Source organism: Triturus cristatus, chromosome 9, assembly GCF_964204655.1.
Source record: "Triturus cristatus chromosome 9, aTriCri1.1, whole genome shotgun sequence".
NCBI classification, from domain to species: Eukaryota; Metazoa; Chordata; class Amphibia; order Caudata; family Salamandridae; genus Triturus; species Triturus cristatus.
This window is the reverse complement of record NC_140592.1, coordinates 716,677,263-716,697,156: the sequence shown is the minus strand read 5'-3', so window position 1 is coordinate 716,697,156 and position 19,894 is coordinate 716,677,263. Positions and strand designations below refer to the sequence as shown.

Sequence of the window (19,894 nt, the reverse complement as noted above, 5' to 3'; positions counted from 1 at the left end):
AGAACAATTTGGGGCCAGGTGTGATAAAGATGTCCAAATATTTGAAACCTGCAGGGGGTCTGTTCAATCCTGTATTCATGAGGTAGGCGAGGCGGGGGGCCGTGTAGCACATATAATACTGATTTGGACCAGTTAATAGTGTATCCCGCGTATTTGGCAAAGTTGGTGATGACGTTAAATAAACTGTTGATGGAGGCCCGGGGGGATGCAAGGTATATGAGGATGTCATCCGCATGAAGTGATATTTTGTCCTCTGTATCCTCGCTCCACTTTAGTCCCCTTATAGAGACGTCCCATCTTATCCAGTGGGCTAACGGTTCGAGGTTCAATGCAAATAGTAAGGGGGTCAGAGGACAACCTTGTCTGGTGCCTCTCCACAAGGCAGATGTGCGTGAAGTGTGATTGCTCACCCTGACCTGACCCAACAGGTCCTTGTATGGCAATGCCACCCGTTTTTGGAAACGTGGGCCGAAGCCCAACCGCGCCTAGACCTCAAAAAGGTAGGGCCACTCTATCAAGTCGAACGCCATAGTGGCGTCTAAGGACAGTATAACCGCATCTTCACGCAGATAGGGCTGCCTACCCAGGACATTGTGGGCACGTCGAATATTAAGGGCGGTATTTCGACCTGGTATAAATCCTGATTGGTCTTCATGGACCAGAGATGGGAGTACAGCTATGAGCCGGGATGCCAGAAGTTTGGCCAACACCTTGGCCTCTGAACTAATCAAAGAGATGGGTCTATAGGAGCCACAATTCGCTTCTGGTTTACCCGGTTTGCGAATGACGACTATAGAGGCCAGTTGTTGGTCTAAGGGAAGAATGCCCCTCTCCCGGCTCTCCTTATACATATTTTTAAGGTGTGGGGCTACCCTGAGAGCCATCCCCTTGAGGAATTCAATTGGGATCCCGTTGGACCCCATCGCTTTTCCAGAGTTAATCGCAAAGATAGCCTTGCAAATTTTGTCTGCAGTAATTGCGGAGTCCAGGGTTTCCCTGTCAGTATCTGATAGTGTTGGTAGAATCATTTCCTCCAGAAGCTGACAAGAGTCTTCGGAGGAGGACATGGTCCTGGAGGTATAGACTGCCTCCAGGTGGTCTGCAAATGTCTCCGCTACATCCTGGGGGTCTGTTACCCGCCTTCCATCTTCCAGTAGGATTTCAGGAACCCATCGCTCCTCCTGATCCCGTTTTTCTAGCCATGCCAGCATTTTGCCGGCCCTTTCCCCCAGTTCACAGACTCTATGGCATGTTTGAAGAAGTCTGGCTTGGGCTTTTTCTCTTGCTAACGCTTTGTATTCCAATTGTTTATTTCAGAGTTTGTGGGCTCTGGCTTCAGGGGGGGAGGGGTTGTGCTCCGTCTCAAGAAGGAGCAGGTCACCCACCAACCGAGTCAGCTGTTCGCTGTGGTTCCGGAGGTATCCAATTTTTAAAGCTAGGGCACGACCTTTGATTACTGCCTTATAGGCTTCCCATATAGTGTTTGCTGAGTCTACAGAACCTATGTTTTCAGTGAAATAATGATCTGCGTGTTCAGCAAGGTCTTCGTTAATATCTGGGCTGGTGAGTAGCCAAGGATTGATGATTATGGGGCCTCGGGCAAAGCATCGGTAAAAGATGAGCTCGACCCTGAGGGGAGAGTGGTCGGATATACCTCTTGTGAGCCCCTGGGGTTGTTGGAAATGCCCTATGTCTGGGAGGAAAGTAAAAAAAAATAGTCTGTGCGGGACATACTATTGTGTGCATTAGAGTAGTGTGTGAAATGAGTTTTATCTGGATGTAACGTTTGCCACATATCAGTGAGTCCCAATGCTTGGGCAAAGTCTGCCAAGGAAGTGCTACATCTGGAAGATGGTCTTTGGGGGTGTCTGTCGAGCGTATCATTCATAGTCATGTTAAAGTCTCCGCCTAGAATGAGAGTGCCCGGGGGGTGATCAATGAATAGTTTGCCTAGATCTTGTAGTGTCGTCTTGCCCAGAGCTAACGGGAGATAGGCTGAGATTATATTCAAGTGCTTTCCTTCCCAGGTCGCCTCCAGGACAGCGAATCATCCCTGGGGGTCAGCCCAAACGCGGATAGGTGTGAGGGCTAGGTTTTTGCATCTTTGGATACCCGTACCTCTAGAGCCTGACGTAAATCCGGCATGGGCCATAAGCCTTTATCCCCATCTGTGGAGAGCCTTACAACTGTTACCCACCAAATGAGTTTCCTGCAGTAATATCAGATCTGGCGAGTGTTGTTTAAGGTATTGCAGGACTACCCCCCTCTTTATTTTGCTGCCTAGCCCAGTGACATTCCACGTCAATATGGATAGTTTTATATCTTTAGAATCCGCCATGTTTAGTAGTTAGAGAAAGCGTGTGTAAAGCCCCGTGCCAACAGCGGCGGCTTTGGCATTGGGTTAGATGATAAAGAGTGGTATGTGACCACGATGTTAACGGGAGCCCCTCTGTTCCATCTCCACAGTCTGCCAATAAACACTGTTGTCTGGCTTTATGAATTGGTGATTCCCCATTTATTGGTGTATGCTGTGCAAAGAAAACAAAAGAATCGAAACCCCTACCAACCCTCCCACCCCTTACCTGAGTCCCCCTCCCAGCCCCCCTGCCAGTGGAATCTGAACTATCAACTCCCCAACTAGGCAGAGTGCCTATCACCCACCCTCCTATGTGCGAGGTGCCTGGCTAACCACCTCCATCCCTCGGCATTCAACATAGTATTATTATTGTGTATTTAAGCGATATTCAATGCTGTCCAATTCTCTGATAATGTTCCCTGATATTCCAAGACAGTAAGGCTTATGCTCGGTTCCGTCAGTCCCATATCAAATATGTAATCCGCTCTTGTATAGGGAGTCAATGCAAGGGAGCTGGAAGTCCCTGACCTGGTAATTGTAGATCCGACTAGTAAACATGGAATAAAACAGTTGGAGTATATGACTTGGGTCAATGTGTGTCATCAGAATCCTCCTCCGATTGTCTCTCTCTCGTTGCGGGAAGAGCCCGCTGGCTATTGCCAAGGTCGCCATTGTTTCTCCCATTTGAATGATTCCCTGCTCGGCGCCATCCCTCTATCCAGTCCCATGCCTCCTCCGCGGACAGGAAATACCAGGTTTTACCTTCGGACTCCACCCGTAGTTTGGCCGGAAACAGCATGGAGTATTTGATGTTTTTATCACGGAGGGCTCTTTTAACAGCTGTAACGCTGCGTCGTTGTGCTTGAACTTTGACAGTGAAGTCTGGGAAGAATGTGATGTTTGCATTGTCAATTTTCATTGGAGGTCCGGCCCTTGCAGTCTGTAAGATAACATCTCTATCTCGAAAATTAAAGACCCGTGCAACCATGGGTCTCGGAGGAGCTCCGGGTTTAGGGCACCCCCCGGGAACCCTGTGGGCCCGCTCTATGGAAAAGTAGCTTGAGAGACGTTTAGGTTGGAGTTTGTTGAGCATTAGGTCCTCCACAAAGAGGTCCACCGCTGACCCCTCCATTCGTTCGGGCAGTCCAAGAATACGGATGTTGTTTCTTCTAGCCCGCCCTTCATAATCGTCAAGGAGCTCATCCATTCTTTTCTGCTGGTTTTGCAGATGAGCAACCTGGTCTTGAAGGGTAGCGGTGTCGGATATAAGGCCTGTCTGCGGTGTCGGATATAAGGGCTGTCATGGTAGTTTCAACTTCCCTAACTCTAGAGTCCATTTTCTTCAAATCTGCTTGTAGGAGGGTTACTTCGATATTAACTGAGTCTATGCGTGTTTCAAAGGATGTCCGTACCCCCGCTATGGACTCCATAACGTCCTCCAGGGTGGGAGTGTTAGCCGGGGGGCGAGGTTGCGAGGTTTTGGAGTCACCGCCCGATGCCATCTCGGTGTCCTCTCCCTGCTTTGTCCAGGGAAACTTTGCCAGTTGCTTTTGGGCTTGCGATTTAAGACCTTTATTGTTAGCCATGAGCAAGGTATCGGGGAAAAAGGCCGCTTGGGAGAACGCACCTGTAATTGCCGCCGCCTGCGTGGAGGAAGGACTACTCTTCGCCGGCCTGTCGGTGTTCCAGGTGGATCCTTAGGGCCAGGAGACAATGGAGGCCTTTGTATTGTCGGGCAAAAGCGGTCAGTGTCTGACATCCATCTACAGCCAGTGTAGTTTGGAACTCTAACTTCACTAGTACCAAGGCCCCCAAAGGGCCGGTCATGGCCTGGACTTGTTTTACGACAGTGGGAGCAGCCGTCCACCCAGAGACCCCCAGAAGGCCACAGGATATCCGGGATCAGCCCAGTGAGCAGCGCCCTTCGGTGTGTCCATGGGTCCGACGTCTCTCACAGCCTCCGCAGTGGAGTAAAATATATGGCGCTCAAATACGTGTGTGATAATGGTAGGGTATGTCGTCTAAGCTGCGCAGTTGCTGGGCCGCTCGTACCCCACCCGGGTCCGGTGCTACGCACTGTGCGGTCTGGGACACCAGGGATGAAGCAGGTCCTGCGTCAGCTGCGGTTGTGGGTGAGGACGTAACTTTAATGGCCCCTCCGGGAGTCAGAGCATGGGGAGCGGCTGCCCAAATAGTCTCTTTGAAGGTAGGCCACACGTCCGGGGCCTCGATTTTCCCTCAGTTACCCCGTCTGCTCTCCGCTCTGCTAGATCAGCGGGGATAGTGTTGCACGTTTTCTTTCCTGCTGCTGCTCTAAACCAGCACCCTCTCACCTCGGATCTCTGGAGGGTTCGGCAGAGTCCGATGCATTCCAGCAATCTCCCAGGAAGGCCCCAGAGCCAGGGACCTCAATTAGGCTGGTTCCTCGATGCGGGAGTGGTGTTCGGCAGTCTTCCGCCGCGTTCATTCCCGTCCGCTCTGCGCGTCTTCTTTTCTTTCCGGTGTGTTCTTGCCATGCGCCTATTAAAGAAGATCTTCAGGGGTTGTAGCGGGTGCTTGCAGGGCCCCTTTCGACACTCAGGGCAATGCGGTCGTTCTCTGCGGTTCACGATCTGGGCCGTCTATACTGCTAGTCTCCGGCCACCATTTTGGGTCGTCCGGGAGGCTCCGAGTCGGACTTTCTCAACAGCTCCAGGGCAAGCAGTTGTTTTTCCAGAGTAGCGCCTCCGAGTCAGATTGGCTTGGGGAGAGTTCCCCGGTGTTTTGGGGAAGTCTCCCAGTCGATAAACTGATAAATTATCGGACTGTCTGATGAGGGCTGCGGAGCCGCCTTAGCAAGCGACCATTTCCTTCAGCCGCTTGTCACGCCCCCGATATGAGGAGTTATTTAAGTATAGGCCACACTTGCAGTCTAATATCTGCCTGGCACCGTTATCCATTAAACCTGTCTACATCAATCCCATCAACCCCTGATGACATTTAAGAGCACATTTGTCCACTTGCAACACTGGTCCCATTTGAAAGGATTGCCTACATTTAGCCATTTGCTTTGGTGTAGGGTCTTTGCTGTGTTAAGAACTTGAGGAGAAAACTTCCACTGTCACTTGAATAACAATGGTTTTAATTTACCAACCGGCTAAGCTTTAATGCACTTAAACTAATCATTATCATGTCTCAACCAACAATGTCGTAGACAAGTCCACACCACACTCTCATGCAACTAGCCAAGCATCAAGAGTGAATTAGATGGCAAGATGTTGTTCTGTAACAGCAGTAAATTCAACCAGCCTACCCTTCCATTGTACAGACGGTTCTGTGCACCAGACTACTGCAGATGCTACCGAAACATGTAATTCATCTTGCTTCCTAAGCAGCCATCCCAGAACCAAAGATCACCCCACTGACAATGTGGCAGTTTAATAGAACACTGACAGTACCCTACCCTCCCATTTCCACCAACGTTGCACATTTCCTGCCCGAAAACAGACATGTCTCACCAAGCAGTGACATGCGAAGGAGAAAAGTGCGGGGGTGGAGGAATGGAGCAATTAGTTTATTGTTCCTCAGGACAAACTTTTTCAAGGCCTGTGCTCATGCGGCAAAATGTATTTATAGATTTTGTAGCAAGGCTGTCCTGTTTATTAATGATGAGGTAGCTAACATAGCTATACCACTAGATGGCATCAGATGCTGGAGTTGCCATGTTTGCACAATCCCTGGAGTTTTTTAGGTCTCGCCTACGCAGTGCGCATGTGCTGCATAGGAAAGAGACCTGTAGCCATTGAGTGCCTTTTTCAGGCTAAAACGTGCACACGTTCCATTGCCTTCAATGGCAACGCGTGCACGTGTGGCGATTTCCTTGCAGGAGTGAGCGCCGCCATATGGTAGCAAATATCGCTCTCGCAAGGGAATTGCGCAGCCCCCCTCCTCCCCCCTGCTGCCGCGCGAGGTGCGCGCGCGCCTCCCCCTGCTGCCAGCAGTCTGCCGTGCTTGTTTAAATAGCTCCGTCATTAAGGTAGTCTGGCCTCCAGGCACCCAGCTCACAAAATCAGTTCACAAAAAACAAGCACCTTCAGAAAGATGTATTATTTAGTCAGCACCCACTTAGAAGGCAGAGCGTGGCCCTGGTTTTTTTTTTTTCAAGTGGCGCTTTTTTACCTGCCTTGCAATTGTAGGACTGCAAACGGGTACCATTACACAACCCCGCATTCCTCATTTAGGCTAAATATGTTTAATAGGTGGTCTCCTAACTTAACACAGATTTCTACAGATGGAATATAACCCTACTGACTGAGCTTCCTAACTGCAATATCCGTTGGTCGAGTCTATCAGCTGTAAGGCATTAAGGCTGGATCAAGTCTAACATATTGGCCCTCTCCAAAGATCTCGTTTGGCTTCCGGATAGTCTGTGAGAGGAAAAAACATATGCGATGAGGGTGATGCATGGTGGCTCCCCTGACTCACCCGTGCACTATTACGCAGGAAGATTCATTATTCAGACACACAGAACCTATGTTCACCACACATGGCATTGTGGAGCATTATAACAGATGTTAAGTGTGAACCAATTCAATGACACTCGTTTTATCGACCACTGAAGGATAAGAGGCTGAAGGGACCAGATCTGTGACCATGAGATCAAACAGATACCAGGAGTGGATGCGCCAGCCACAAGCTAGTGGATGAGAAGCAATAACGCTGCAAACTAGCAGGTTTCTTCTAGGCGCCCACACCAACCTGGTTTCTGATAAGTCAAGAAACAAGACAATTTAGTAACCTACGCATAAAAAAGAGAATGCAAAGAAAAGAACTGACATCTAATAACAATTTAACAGAATTCCTCTTATTTTGTGCCACTGCATGAGAATGTACAGAGCATCAAAAACCTTTTAGTGCACTGCATTCCATGAGCCAGCCACCACTTTTGCTCAATCAATGGGCACCTAAATCTTCGGAATGTAACCCAGTAGAGCAATTCTCCCCGCTATTAGCGAAAACGTGGGCTTTTTATACAGTGTTAATGTAAAAAAAGAAAAATGTATGAACAGGCAGTACTAATTTCGCAAGATGTTGTGGGAATAAGCCATGAGAATGCACAAATATGCAGCACAGTACTAGCAATGGGAAATATCATATCCATATGGCCATGAACCTGAAATCTGAAGTGACACCCTGCCATATTAAGCTTTCTCCATTTTTAAATCAGTTAAATTACTCTAAATGGCCAGCGGCAAAGCACTGCATCAGCACTCTGCAAGCCACAGCTTTGGATTCTGGGAGGAGAGCTTTGTAGGTTTGAGATATGGTTGCAGGCCAGAAATACAAAACTACTAATAATAACAAGATTAGGGAGTGTAGAGGAAAAGAGCCCTACACGGGCACTGGAGGTGGATATGTCCTCCACTCAGAATTAGTTAACAAACATAGAGATCCACCTCATGGAGGAAAACAAAAAACCTGGGTTAAAAAAACTGGGGTAGATGAGTGTGCGTGTCCCACAATGGTTGAACACACACTGAGTTGTTTAAATACCCCTCACACACCAAGAATGACCCATGGTGTCATGCTTCATCATAGGGGTCTTCCCGCCCCGCTGCGGGACGGGGCGTGCTACGACCTGCGACTACGCGGGAGCACTGACGATAAAGTGCTATGTGTAATGCAAAGGGAGGGTCTGGGGTAAGTGTTAATGTGAGATTAAAAAGGACCTGGCCCCTTAAGACAAAGAAACTTTAACCCCTTGAGTGCCCCGCCCTTTCCCCGCCCTGTGCCGGGCGTTACATTAGCGGGCGGGGTTCATGACGAGATAGTCTCGTCATGGGCACAGCGCAACCGCGTTCCATGACGAGACTATCTCGTCATGGGCATAGAAGAGGTTAATATGTCAAGGGGGGGGCTGGTACTAGTAAAAAGGTGGTGCGGAGATTCCCTACTCAATGTGTGGTTACTCCTAATACGTCAACATGTTTCGATGCAGAAGCATCTTCATCAGGACAGGGCTAAGATCCCTCCTATATGGAAAGCGTGTACTTATGAAAATACTATAGACATAAGTGGAGATGCAACTAGTCATGCATAAATATACGATACCTAATAGCATACATGTATGTTTTATGTGTATGTGAGGTTTCGCCTCATGAACCTTGAGAACGGGTGGAGAAATCAAGGAGCCTTAATGGTGCCCTTGTACTGCTACTAGCTCAATGTGCATCCATCCCGCGGTTCCGCTGATATGCTATGATATAGTGTTAATGTGAAAAATGTATGAACAGGCAGCACTAATTTCGCAAGATGTTGTGGGAATAAGCCATGAGAATGCACAAATATGCAGCACAGTACTAGCAATGGGAAATATCATATCCATATGGCCATGAACCTGAAATCTGAAGTGACACCCTGCCATATTAAGCTTTCTCCATTTTTAAATCAGTTAAATTACTCTAAATGGCCAGCGGCAAAGCACTGCATCAGCACTCTGCAAGCCACAGCTTTGGATTCTGGGAGGAGAGCTTTGTAGGTTTGGGATATGGTTGCAGGCCAGAAATACAAAACACATATTGTGCATTCAGGAGGCATGCAATATTCGGTCTTCAGAGCATTCAATAAAAGCAGGCTTCAGCCATGTGTGCTGGTTTCAGTTATTCTACATACATTTTGTTAACTTCTGTGAGGAAAACTGCTTCCGTGACATCACAGGTTATGAAAATAGAAGCTTCTGATTTCTGTTCAACTATGAGCAGACTTTGTGGACTGCGATACTCCACTGGTGGGAGATGATGACGTACCTCTGGACTGTCACAGGTCCAGCCGGAGACCTTACTGGCGCAAAATAAAACTGACAAGAGGACTTAGCACCTGTCATTGCATTATGAACTGCAAAAAGGGCTACAGATCATCTCTCTCGCCAGTCACTGATCCTTCTGCCCTGCTATACCGGATGGTGGTGGTGATGTTAACACGAGAAATAGGAACAGAAACGTCATTGTGTCTGAGGGATCTAGCTTTAATCACGTTTTCACACAATTCTACCAACTGCTTTGGGCATTAAAGGGTCTGACCTACCAAAAAGGTGGGCCACCACATTGGAGGCAGAAATGTCAATCTGGTCCATGCTGGAGAATGCAGCAAAGGTGAGCATGGCCGCCTACAGCAGAGCCATACTGAGTGGCACATTGTCATTATCTGCCTGGCACTGAGTAGCCCATTGGGCCCGCTCTGCATATGAGTCTGCATTGGCTGTCTCTTCGATATGGAGAAACCCAGGCCAGAGACGCACCCTTGAAGAAAAATAAAATACACACATTGACGATATACAAGTGTGGATGCGGAAAAAACCTCAGCCATGGACTGGAAAATGAGCCCTTAGGCTTTTGCCAATTGCCCGCACAGCCAATCCGGCAGTTACATGAAAGCTGCAGCTGGTCTGAATTTAACTTTATACCTTCCCCCTCAAAAGAGGATTTTTTTTCTCACAAACCCAGACGGAAGGAAAGGATTCCCCCAACTCACTCCACGTGTACATAGTCCTGGGTCATAATTTTGAAATCTAAGAATGGGGGAATTTGAAATGTTGAAAATAAAATAATGAATGCAATAATCACGATGGCCACATAGACAAAGATAAATTTTAGAAGACATTAACGAAGCTTTTAAATTGTTTTTAACTGACGCTTTTAACTTTTTTTGGTAACAGAAGTACACCAAGCTACCTCTCACACTACAACCCATTCTTTTCTGCAGAATCTGTCTTGTGCATCACTATTTCCCATCTATTTTGGAATGGGAGTATGTACACATTTACCCATTATACGACTATGCATCTGTTCATCCTGTCTAGAGCATCCTAATCGTTGCCCTGCACTACCTTTCCCACTCTTCCTACTACGAGGCTGTCATTTGTCAGTAATGTACCTACACAGCTTTAATTGTAACTTCAGCCTCTCTGCAAAGTTATCTAGGAACGAACTGCATCAGGATAAGTTTTGACTAGTGTAAAGCAAATTTGTCACATAGAATTGATATACCACATTTTCAGAATTTTGATTGCCTTTAGGTCTTAACTAAGAGAGTGCATGTGCTAGTTGTTGCAAGACACTTTTATCATAGCTGGCTTAGAGTCTGCCCACGGCATACTACTGGCTGGCTTCCCTCTCACTCATTTGCTTGCTTCTTATTTGTTAGCTATGGTGCTTTCCTTTTTCTTGTGTTTGCCCTGCCCCTGGTGCATGGACTCATTACTATGTCCTTCCACTGCTCGGTTTTTCAGGCGCTACTTTCTTTTTGTTTAAACACTCTATAAGAGTGAGTGTGTTTTTCCACTGTCTCCTTTCTGTTCTTCTCCCTCTCCACCATACTGTGTTCCTCCTGCCCGCCTGTGTGCTTCTCCCATCTCCCCAATGGCCTTTCCCCTCCACATGCTCTCTCCTCACATTCTTCACATTGTTCTTTCGTCAGTTTGATTCTCCTCACGTGCTCCACATAGGTTCCCTCACCCACACCCCAATGTTGCATCCACCAAACGCTTTCAAAAACCAGAACGCTTAAGTCTGTTTTTTTTCATTTTAGTTACATACCCAACTCAGATCGGTAACTAAAGAAAAAAAACAGCATTGGCATAGCCAATAGGTCTCGCCTTTGGGACCTTATAAGTGTTTACCCATGCAACAGTTGATGCTGTTGTACCAATGATATTGTGCTGCATAACTAAATACTTATAAGGTCTCAAAGGCGAGACCTATTGGCTATGCCAATGCTTGTTTAATTTGAATTCGAAACAGGTGCTCGTGGTATGTGGGGGCTCTGTAAGTTAGAGTATGCTCATCGCTATGCCCTGCTGTATGCACACAACCACCACAGGACAAAAGGCACTGCGCCACTATTAAAACAAGCTTTCTACACCTCACTACCTTAATATTGAGAGCATGTTTTATACATTCATATTCGCACGCACCAACTGAGTAGCACCTTTTGCTTCTGGCTGACCCCGAAGCCGCATGGAAGCGTCAAAGCACGCGCACAATCACACAGCCCAGATGTGTACGGAGATGCAAGCTGCAGAAAATTCAAATTGACTGCTATTGTGCAAACCAGGGCAGTCCACAACAGTGAAGAGGCGTCATTTCAGTAGATGATTAATGCTGTACAAATAGTGGTACCATACAATAACTTGTAAAAAACGTAATCATTATATTAGCTAACTGACACACCATGTGGTGATTTTTAGCCCACGTTCAGCTCCTCTCTGAGAGAAAGAGGATAAGAACTGAACGTGAATGGAACCTGAACTCCCAGCCACAGTAGAAAGGGGTAAACAGATGAATGGGCAGGGAGTCTGAACATAACACGATTGCCAGTGAATCTTCCACCGATATGGGGCCACAGACTGTAAAGACACTGTAGGTGTGAAGTTGTGCACATTTATTTAAGGGTGGACCAGGTGGGAACAACGTCCTGCCAGCGGAAGAAAGTATTTAGGAGTGTTGACAGGGTGCATGCAGACAACGTCATTTTCTCTTCAGATGTTCAGCTTCGAGAAGGATTTGCTACTGGTTCTGGCGTCTGTTTCTATGCCCCACGAAGGCTGCCAATCCCACGACTGCGAGGCCAGCCACGGCCAAGCCACCAATAGTAACTGCATCTTCCACCTGAAAAGAAAAAGTATTTTCAGCGACTTGAAAACACATCACAGCCATGTTCTAACCCAGGCATAAAATAAGCGACCACTGGATTCATTTAGTTTCCCTTGCTGTCATCACATCTCTGTATCCATTCCCCTTGACACTAAGCTTTTGACCCCACGTTGCTACAATCATGGAGTCCATTCTGGCTGCAAAATCAGGCTCTCAATGTTTCCTAGCACAGGTCACCTCAGCCTGACACCACGCAAGGCCCTCACCTTGCAGCTCACAGAGCCAACTCTAACATGAATGCTCCAGTACTCCGCACACTCATAATTTGAGGAAGAAAGATGCCCCCACAGCTAGACATTAGATGTATCCTTTAAGTCTAAGAGCCTGATTTAGAGTGTGGAGCATGGTTTGTACTCCGGTGTAGTATCGTGGCAGATGGAGAGTCATGCACGCTAGGACCTGGGGACTGGAACCTGGGATGAGGAAAACGGAAAGGGAGGAGTTAGATGGAGGGGAGTCAGTTAGGAGTAGAGTGGGCAAGAGGCAGGAAGTATTCAAGAGCTGTTAATAAAGAGCCGGGAGGCAAAGGTGCAACAGCCACAGGAAGGTGAAGGCTTGTATTGAGGCCAGTCCAGAACCCAGCTGGCAGACAGCAGGCAAGCAGGACGAACACACGCTCAGGTGGACTCCTGAGCGTGTGTTCGTCCCGCTTGCCTGCTGTCTGCCAGCTGGGTTCTGGTCTGGCCTCAATCCAAGCCTTCACCTTCCTGTGGCTGTTGCACCTTTGCCTCCCGGTTGCATGCCCTGCTCTGAACCTGATTCTCGGCATGGTCAGCCCTGCCCAGCGGCCATCTTAAAGTCAGGCAGGCTTACCAATCAGCTGCCAGACTCTGTGAGCGGCCATTTTGGACTCAGGCAGTGATACCACTTGTTAGAAAGGGATTTCTGGTTGGCTAAGGCTTACGCCAAAGCCAGGCAGAAACCACCACTCTAGTCAGGGCAAGGGAGTTACAGACTGAAGATAACCCCTGCTCACCCCCTTGGTAGCTTGGCACGAGCAATCAGGCTTATCTCAGAGCCACAGTGTAAAGCGTTTGCGCAACACACACACAGCAGCAACAAACTAGGCACACCACAAAAGAAACTCCACACAAAGTTATATAAAAAAAGCCTTTGTATTATCATAAACACATTAGAAACATAATCACACATTTACACTGTGCCAACTGGCACTAGGCAATATTCACAGGGGATTATATACATGACAGGGCCAATCAGGCCACTGTCAGAACCTTTAGAAATCACAAGTAGCAATTGTAAAACACAACCAGTGACCACCGGTAAAATAGTGACCTCAGCATTATTGCCTCACACCTCCTAAGCATTACGCAATAGGCCTCATAACCATAACCAATCCCATAACCATAAATCCATTATGCAATCACCTCATAAGCAGAAATCACATTAGGCGTAAATCAGGGCGTATAAATCACATTAGGGGATAAGCATCACCAGCATAAACCCAGTATACCCCAATCACACCCTAACATGACCCCCCAGGCCAACCAGCCTTTTCTAGGGCTCCAATGTCCTATGTCCAGCAAAGTCAGGGCTCAGCTGCTAATGCAGCAATAATGAAAAGTGTGCAATGCACTGGCCTAAACGTTGCAGCTGCTGCTAATTGTGGTGCAGCTGTGCAGCCAAAAAGATGGCCACTGGCACTCACTGTGCCCTCTGTCCCTCACTGGGACTCTAAAACGCAAATGTGCCCAAACGTTGCAGCTGCCTGCGCGCTCGCAGGGCAGCTGGGCTCAGCAATGCAAACACAGGCACCACTGTGCCTCTGGACCCCCACTGGAGCCCTAAGAATAAATTATGGGCAATGTTGCAGCTGCCCACTACGACGGTGCAGCTGTGGCGTGGAAATGCGCACTGGAGCCCAAAAACAGTGCCCCACACTCAGCCCCTGAGACCGGAACTCTTCTGGTGCCTCTTCTGGCAGGGGGGGAGGCACCGACGATGCGGGAGTTGGGGCCCTGCTCACTGAGCTCATCTCACTGGAGGGCGGGCACCGACAGTATGCCCCGATAATTCCCCCCCTCATGGGCACTTCTTGTGCCTCCTCTTTATGTGCAGGTTAAAGCCCCACTCACCGGGCTCTGCAGGTTTCCTCCCACTCGCGCTGGCAACTCCCCTCCTCAGCTCTGGCAGGACTCTGTGCCTCCTCGGGTCTCATCTGTGGCCACACCGTTGCTGCATGTGGGGCTACCTCACGCTCACGGGAGCCCCGTTGACCCGCCATACTCTCCGTCTTCACCGAGACGCCCTGGGAGGCGGGGTAGGCTCCCTCCTCCACGCCGCCCGGCTTCTCCAGGCTTCCAGCGAGCTCTGCTTCCGTGATTGGCCCCGCCCACTGCCAGGCAGCAGGCGCATGGCTTCCGGGTCGCCTGTCCCAGGTCGCGGCGGTGATTTCTCCTTACGGTGCAGTGCGGGGTGGGCTCCCACCTGCATAGAACACCACAGCGGTGTGGGCACCCGCTCTAAAGGCACTGATATGGGGTTGGCTCCCGCTCGGTTTTTTTCCGGCACAGAAGCGGGATGGCCACCCGCCAGCCACCATCAAAAGCGGCAGAAAACGCAGGGTGGGCACCCGCTATGAAAATCTGCAAGAAGCAGAGGTGGGCTCCCGCTCCGTTGGGCGATAATGCAGGGGAAACCCCACGTCGGGATTTCCCCTAAATGAGATGAAGCTTCTCGCTGCGAAGCCTCAACCCTCTCCACTTGGACAATCAAAGTATAGCTCTCACGAGGCGCTTGAAGCCAGACGCTCCAGTCAGCAAAGTCCTGGGGGCACAAGGCTGGGCTCAGGCAGGCCAGCACACAGGGCCCTCCAGCAGGGTGGCAGTCCCTCGTGGCGGTTCCTCCTGGAGCCCAGCAGCAGCAACCCCCAGCGTCAGAACAAGCACAGGAATAGCATTTTTCATGGGGCCACAGCCCCTATCTTTATACCACTTTTACCCTTTGTCTACAAAGCACAGGGCTTGGGGAAACCAGTCCCAACTGGTTCTGGAGCACTCTGTTTACCAGGCTCCTCTTCCCTATTGTTAGGTGGGGGCTCATCATCAGACGCACCACAGGGGGGCTGAGCCAGCATTCACTGGGGCAGGGACCAAGGATTTCTCCTCCCACCACTCCAAATGCAGATGTCCCATTCAGCCTACCGCTGACTCACCCTGCCCCTCCTGGAGCCACACACACCTCACCAGCCCCTGTCACTCACAAGCCAGACATGCAATTCACATCAGGCACATTTTCTGTGTACCTGGGAACCCATGGTCAACCGCACTCGCAGCCGGAGCAGACCAGCTTAAACTCGCCCTGGATTCCTGGAACCCCAAGATCATTAAGTACTCCGCCATCAAGTGCACACTCAAAAAACAAGTTCGCATTCACTCTCGCGCCTTAGATCTGGATCTATTGGATAAAAAAGGCCTGCACGAAAGTCAAACCTTGCCACAAAAAGGGTTCAACTCTAAACCTCACCTTACGCAGGCCGTGGGCAGAGCAGCTTTACTCAGGATCTTAGCATCAGACTACACCCTCTGCCACTTCAATAAATATATAACACTAAACTGAGAACATTGACGAGCAAGGGCTGCCGGCTCTGCGAGTACAAACATGAGTCACTGGCTCACCTCCTATTTTGCTGCCCCGCCTTGCGCACAGCCCGCAGTTTCTATATACGGCCAATTTTATTACAACTGGGTACCCGCACAGCCAAGGAGGCGATTCATAAATTGTACACATTGAACACAGTAAAAGATATGGCCTCGTTTGGCAAATTCATCCAACAGACTCGAACCCTGCTGACGACTCCACTACTTGGAGCCTCAGTCAACTACAAGTCTGCCTGATTCCCATGGACTTTTAACTATTGTCTTCTTTTATGAGCTGATATTTTCTGTTTTATGTTAAAATTTTATGGTATGGTTTTAAGTAACCAGCAATAAATACTCATTCATTCATTCATTCATTCATTCATTCATTCATTCATTCAATTCACATCAGGCAGGCAGACACATAGCACACAGAAATGCCAACTTCTAAAAGTATCATTTCTAAAATAGTTATAATAAATCTGCGCACATCATTGCGTAGCATTTATTATCACTATTCCAAACATACCAAACTTGACCACTCTGCGCCTCTCATATCAGGAATTACCACTGAAACACTTATCAGGGAATCCCCAATGCATTCCTATGGGAGGGCAGCCCCACAGTAGTGAGAAACCAAAATGGCTGCCACTACCAGGACATCCCACACACTTAAAGTACATGTCCTATCTTTTACCTACAATGCACCCTGCCCATAGGGCTAGCTAGGGCCTACCTTAGGGGTGCCTGACATGTAGTAAAAGGGGGGGTCACGGACATGGCACACACTTTAGGTGCCATGTCACAGCGGCAGTAACACTGCACGCACAGGCCCTGCAATGGCAGAGGCCTGAGATAGGTTTGAAAGGCTACTTTGGTGGGTGGCGCAATCAGCGCTGCAAGCCCACCAGTAGCATTTCATTTACCAGCCCTGGGTATATGACATACCACTTTACAAGGGACTGACAGGTAAAAATAGGCCAAAACAGGTGTAGACCAATCCTTATCATATTTAACATAGAGAGCACAAGCAATTTAAACTGGACAGCATTGCTAAAGTGCCCAGAGTCCTAGAACCACCAACACCATGTCGGAAAAAAGGCTAGGAGAAAGGCAAAAAGTTTAGGGATGACCCTGCAAAAAGGGCCAAGTCCAACACCCCTGCTTTGGGCCCTGTTCTGCATTACTGCCTTTTCAGTTGAGGACGTTATTACAGCTTGCGCTGTCGCATTATCTGGTGCTCGGATGCTCACCTCCCTTACTGCGTCACCGTGTTCCGCTTTCTCTAGTTGATTGCATTGCCTACTGCCGCAAACTTGTATCCCTGGGGGGAGGTTAATCTTCTTCCTTTCTCTGAGGACGTCTACGTCCATCACTCATCCTCGTGTGGCCGGACCCAACCATGTTTCTCTCGACAACTACCAGCCAACGCACCGCACCACAGAACAGGGGAGCCATGGCGCAATCACCCACCTCCTCGTCACAGGTGGCAGGTCCCACGCTTGCCATGCTGGGAGTTCCTTTTCTGCGCCCCCCGGAAGTGTTGCCTCTCGTACCTGGCAGATGTATGAGTCTTCGCTGACAGGAATGGCTGGAAGACTTTGAGGACATCATGAGAGGATCGCAAGTGTCGGATCCTGGTCAAAAACTCATTGCACTGCGCAATCTCGTGGGGAAAGAAGTTGGTTTAATAATCAAGGAGTTGCCAGCTGATGTTCCATCATCATATCCAGATGTGCATGAAGTGCTCAACAGAAAATGTATTCACAAACTAAACATGACTTTGAACGGTATACTCTGAATCTAGCCTCCCAAGCAAAGGATGAATTAATGGGAGAATTCATATCGCGCCTTAAACGGCTAGCACGCTATTGTGCGTTTGAATCCTTCACGACTGAAGATGCTCTCCGCCTCCCCATAATTGAAGAGTGTCAATCTGAGTCCTTACACAGACGCCTTCTAAAGAAGAGTTATTACTTGGATGGTATGGAAGAAATGACGAGAGCCAATGACCAGGCGGAGGAACATGCAAAATGAATGGAAGCTGGAGACGGAGAAAAACGGGAACAAGCCCTCTGAATTCAATCTGGTCGCACAGAGTGTCACTCCTCTGCAGCTTGAAGACCATCCAAGCTTAAGGGATATTCTCACAGGCCAAGTCATCGTCTCAGCCCGGACCGGACTGACAAGGGACAGAAGCGACAGCTCAAATGTTATCGCTGCGGTCAAGACTTCCCTCACACAGAGACTTGCCCTGCATTAGGCCAGAAGTGTCAGCGATGTGGCAAAGAAGACCATTTTGAAATGGTATGCAGAACAACTTGCAGAGACACTCACAGGAACTCCAAACAATACAGCTCTCATCACCACGCCAAAGCAGTACGAGATCGCAGAGATACGTTCTCCAGCTCGTCACGTTCAAGTCTCTATTCTCATGTCTCCCATAGATCGCAACGATCAAAATTTCGGGAATCAAGGTCCCTCACACCGATATAGCAAGACAGTGAGGAATATGTCTGCATGATCGCAGATCCGGACAGGCTCAAGAAATATCCAAGACTGCACCTCCAAATGGGTGAGCACCTAGCCAAATTTGTACTGGACAGTGGGGCATCTCTCAATTATATCTCAGTTGCTGAATACAACAAAATGGATCCACGACCGCTCCTGCACAAAGTTGTGGTGCGGGTATACACATGGATGTCGAAGGAACCCCTTCCATGCCTAAGACAATTTCAGACCTCTCTCACTTACAAAGATAGAACCATTCCAGCTCGCATTCACATCACTGAGGGACCTGAAGCTGACTGTCTTCTTAGTTTGCCCACAGCGGAATGGCTTCAACTGGTGGATGAATGACCTGGCATAGTTCACAAGTTTCTGAAATGGTTTACTGGACTTGGGAAAATTACCAATTTTCAAGTTCGTCTGCATATCAATGAACGGGTGACGCCTATAGCTCAGCACCACAGGAGAATAACATTTCATCGTCAACAGTCAGGGGAAGAAGAGCTGCAGGATCTTCTGCAGGCAGACTTCATTGAACAAACCTCTGATCCCACTCCCTGGGTATTTCCAGTAGTTATCGTACCAAAGAAAGGTTCAGAAGGGAAAGTCTGCCTCTGTGTTGACATGAGAGCGCCCAATACTGCCATTGAAGGGGAAAGACACCCAGGACCTCATATCAGTGATATGATCGCGACTTTGAATGGGGCACAGATATTTTCTAAACTAGACCTCAACAAGGGCTATCACCAGCTTGAATTACACGAATGGTCACGATACATTACCACATTTTCGATCCATCAAAGTCTATTCAGGTACAAACGACTCAGTTTTGGGGTGTCTTCGGCAGCTGAGATCTTTCAGGAAGCAATTAGAAGAGTGATACATCACATTCCCAACACTCTTAATTATAGTGACAATATCCTCGTGTTCGGAGCAACTGTACAGGAGCACAATAAAGCACTGGATCGAGTATGTCACGCATTTAACCCTTAACAAAGACAAATGTGAATTTCACAAATCCACCTTGAAATTCTATGGCCACATCTTCTCGGGCACAGGAATGAGACCAGATCCTGAAAAAATTGCAGCACTGAACGACGCCCCTCGCTCGCGAGACGCTGGAGATGTGCGGTCATTCTTAGGAATGGCCAGCTACTGTGCATGGTATATCAAGGACTACGCCACCATCAGCTATCCCCTAAGGAAACTGACTAAACAAGGCCAGCCATTTGAATGGACCACCAGCTGTGATCAAGCATTACATGCAATTAAAGCATCCGTTGAAGCAGCAAAAAACTTGGCATACTTTAATCCTCATCGGAAGACGGAGATCACGGTGGATGCAAGTCCAGTGGGACTGGGAGCCATACTGGCTCAGTATGACAAAGAAAGTGACCAACGCCACATAGTGGCGTATGCCAGCAGCAGCCTGACGGACTCCGAACGAGCTTATTCCCAGACGGAGAAAGAAAGCCTTGCAGTAGTCTGGGCCTGTGAGCACTTTCACATCTTCATCTATGGAAAACACTTCACACTCATCACGGACCACCAAGCCCTAATAACTATATTTGGAAATCCCTGAGCTAAAATGCCACCAAGAATTGAACATTGGGGAATTCGTCTTCAAGAATATACATACACTATCATCCACAAACCCGGCAAAGCAGCCAATCCAGCAGATTACATGTCGTGACATCCCATGAAGCCATCAAGCTCGAATCCGTCGTTGGCGGAGGAATACATAC

At 48.6% G+C, this 19,894-nt stretch overlaps 1 protein-coding gene across 5 annotated transcripts in view; it reads right to left on the bottom strand.

Moving 5' to 3' along the window:
• Window positions 1-11,758: 11,758 nt before the first annotated feature.
• Window positions 11,759-19,894, bottom strand: part of LOC146798587 (phospholipase A and acyltransferase 3-like) — a 162,752-nt gene continuing 154,616 nt past the window's right edge. For all 5 annotated transcript variants that reach the window (XM_085625893.1, XM_085625896.1, XM_085625894.1 and 2 more), the window contains one exon: window positions 11,759-12,000. In XM_085625893.1, coding sequence (XP_085482019.1) covers window positions 11,899-12,000 — 102 coding nt within the window. In that variant the 3' untranslated portion in view covers window positions 11,759-11,898. The remainder of the gene's footprint in view (window positions 12,001-19,894) is intronic.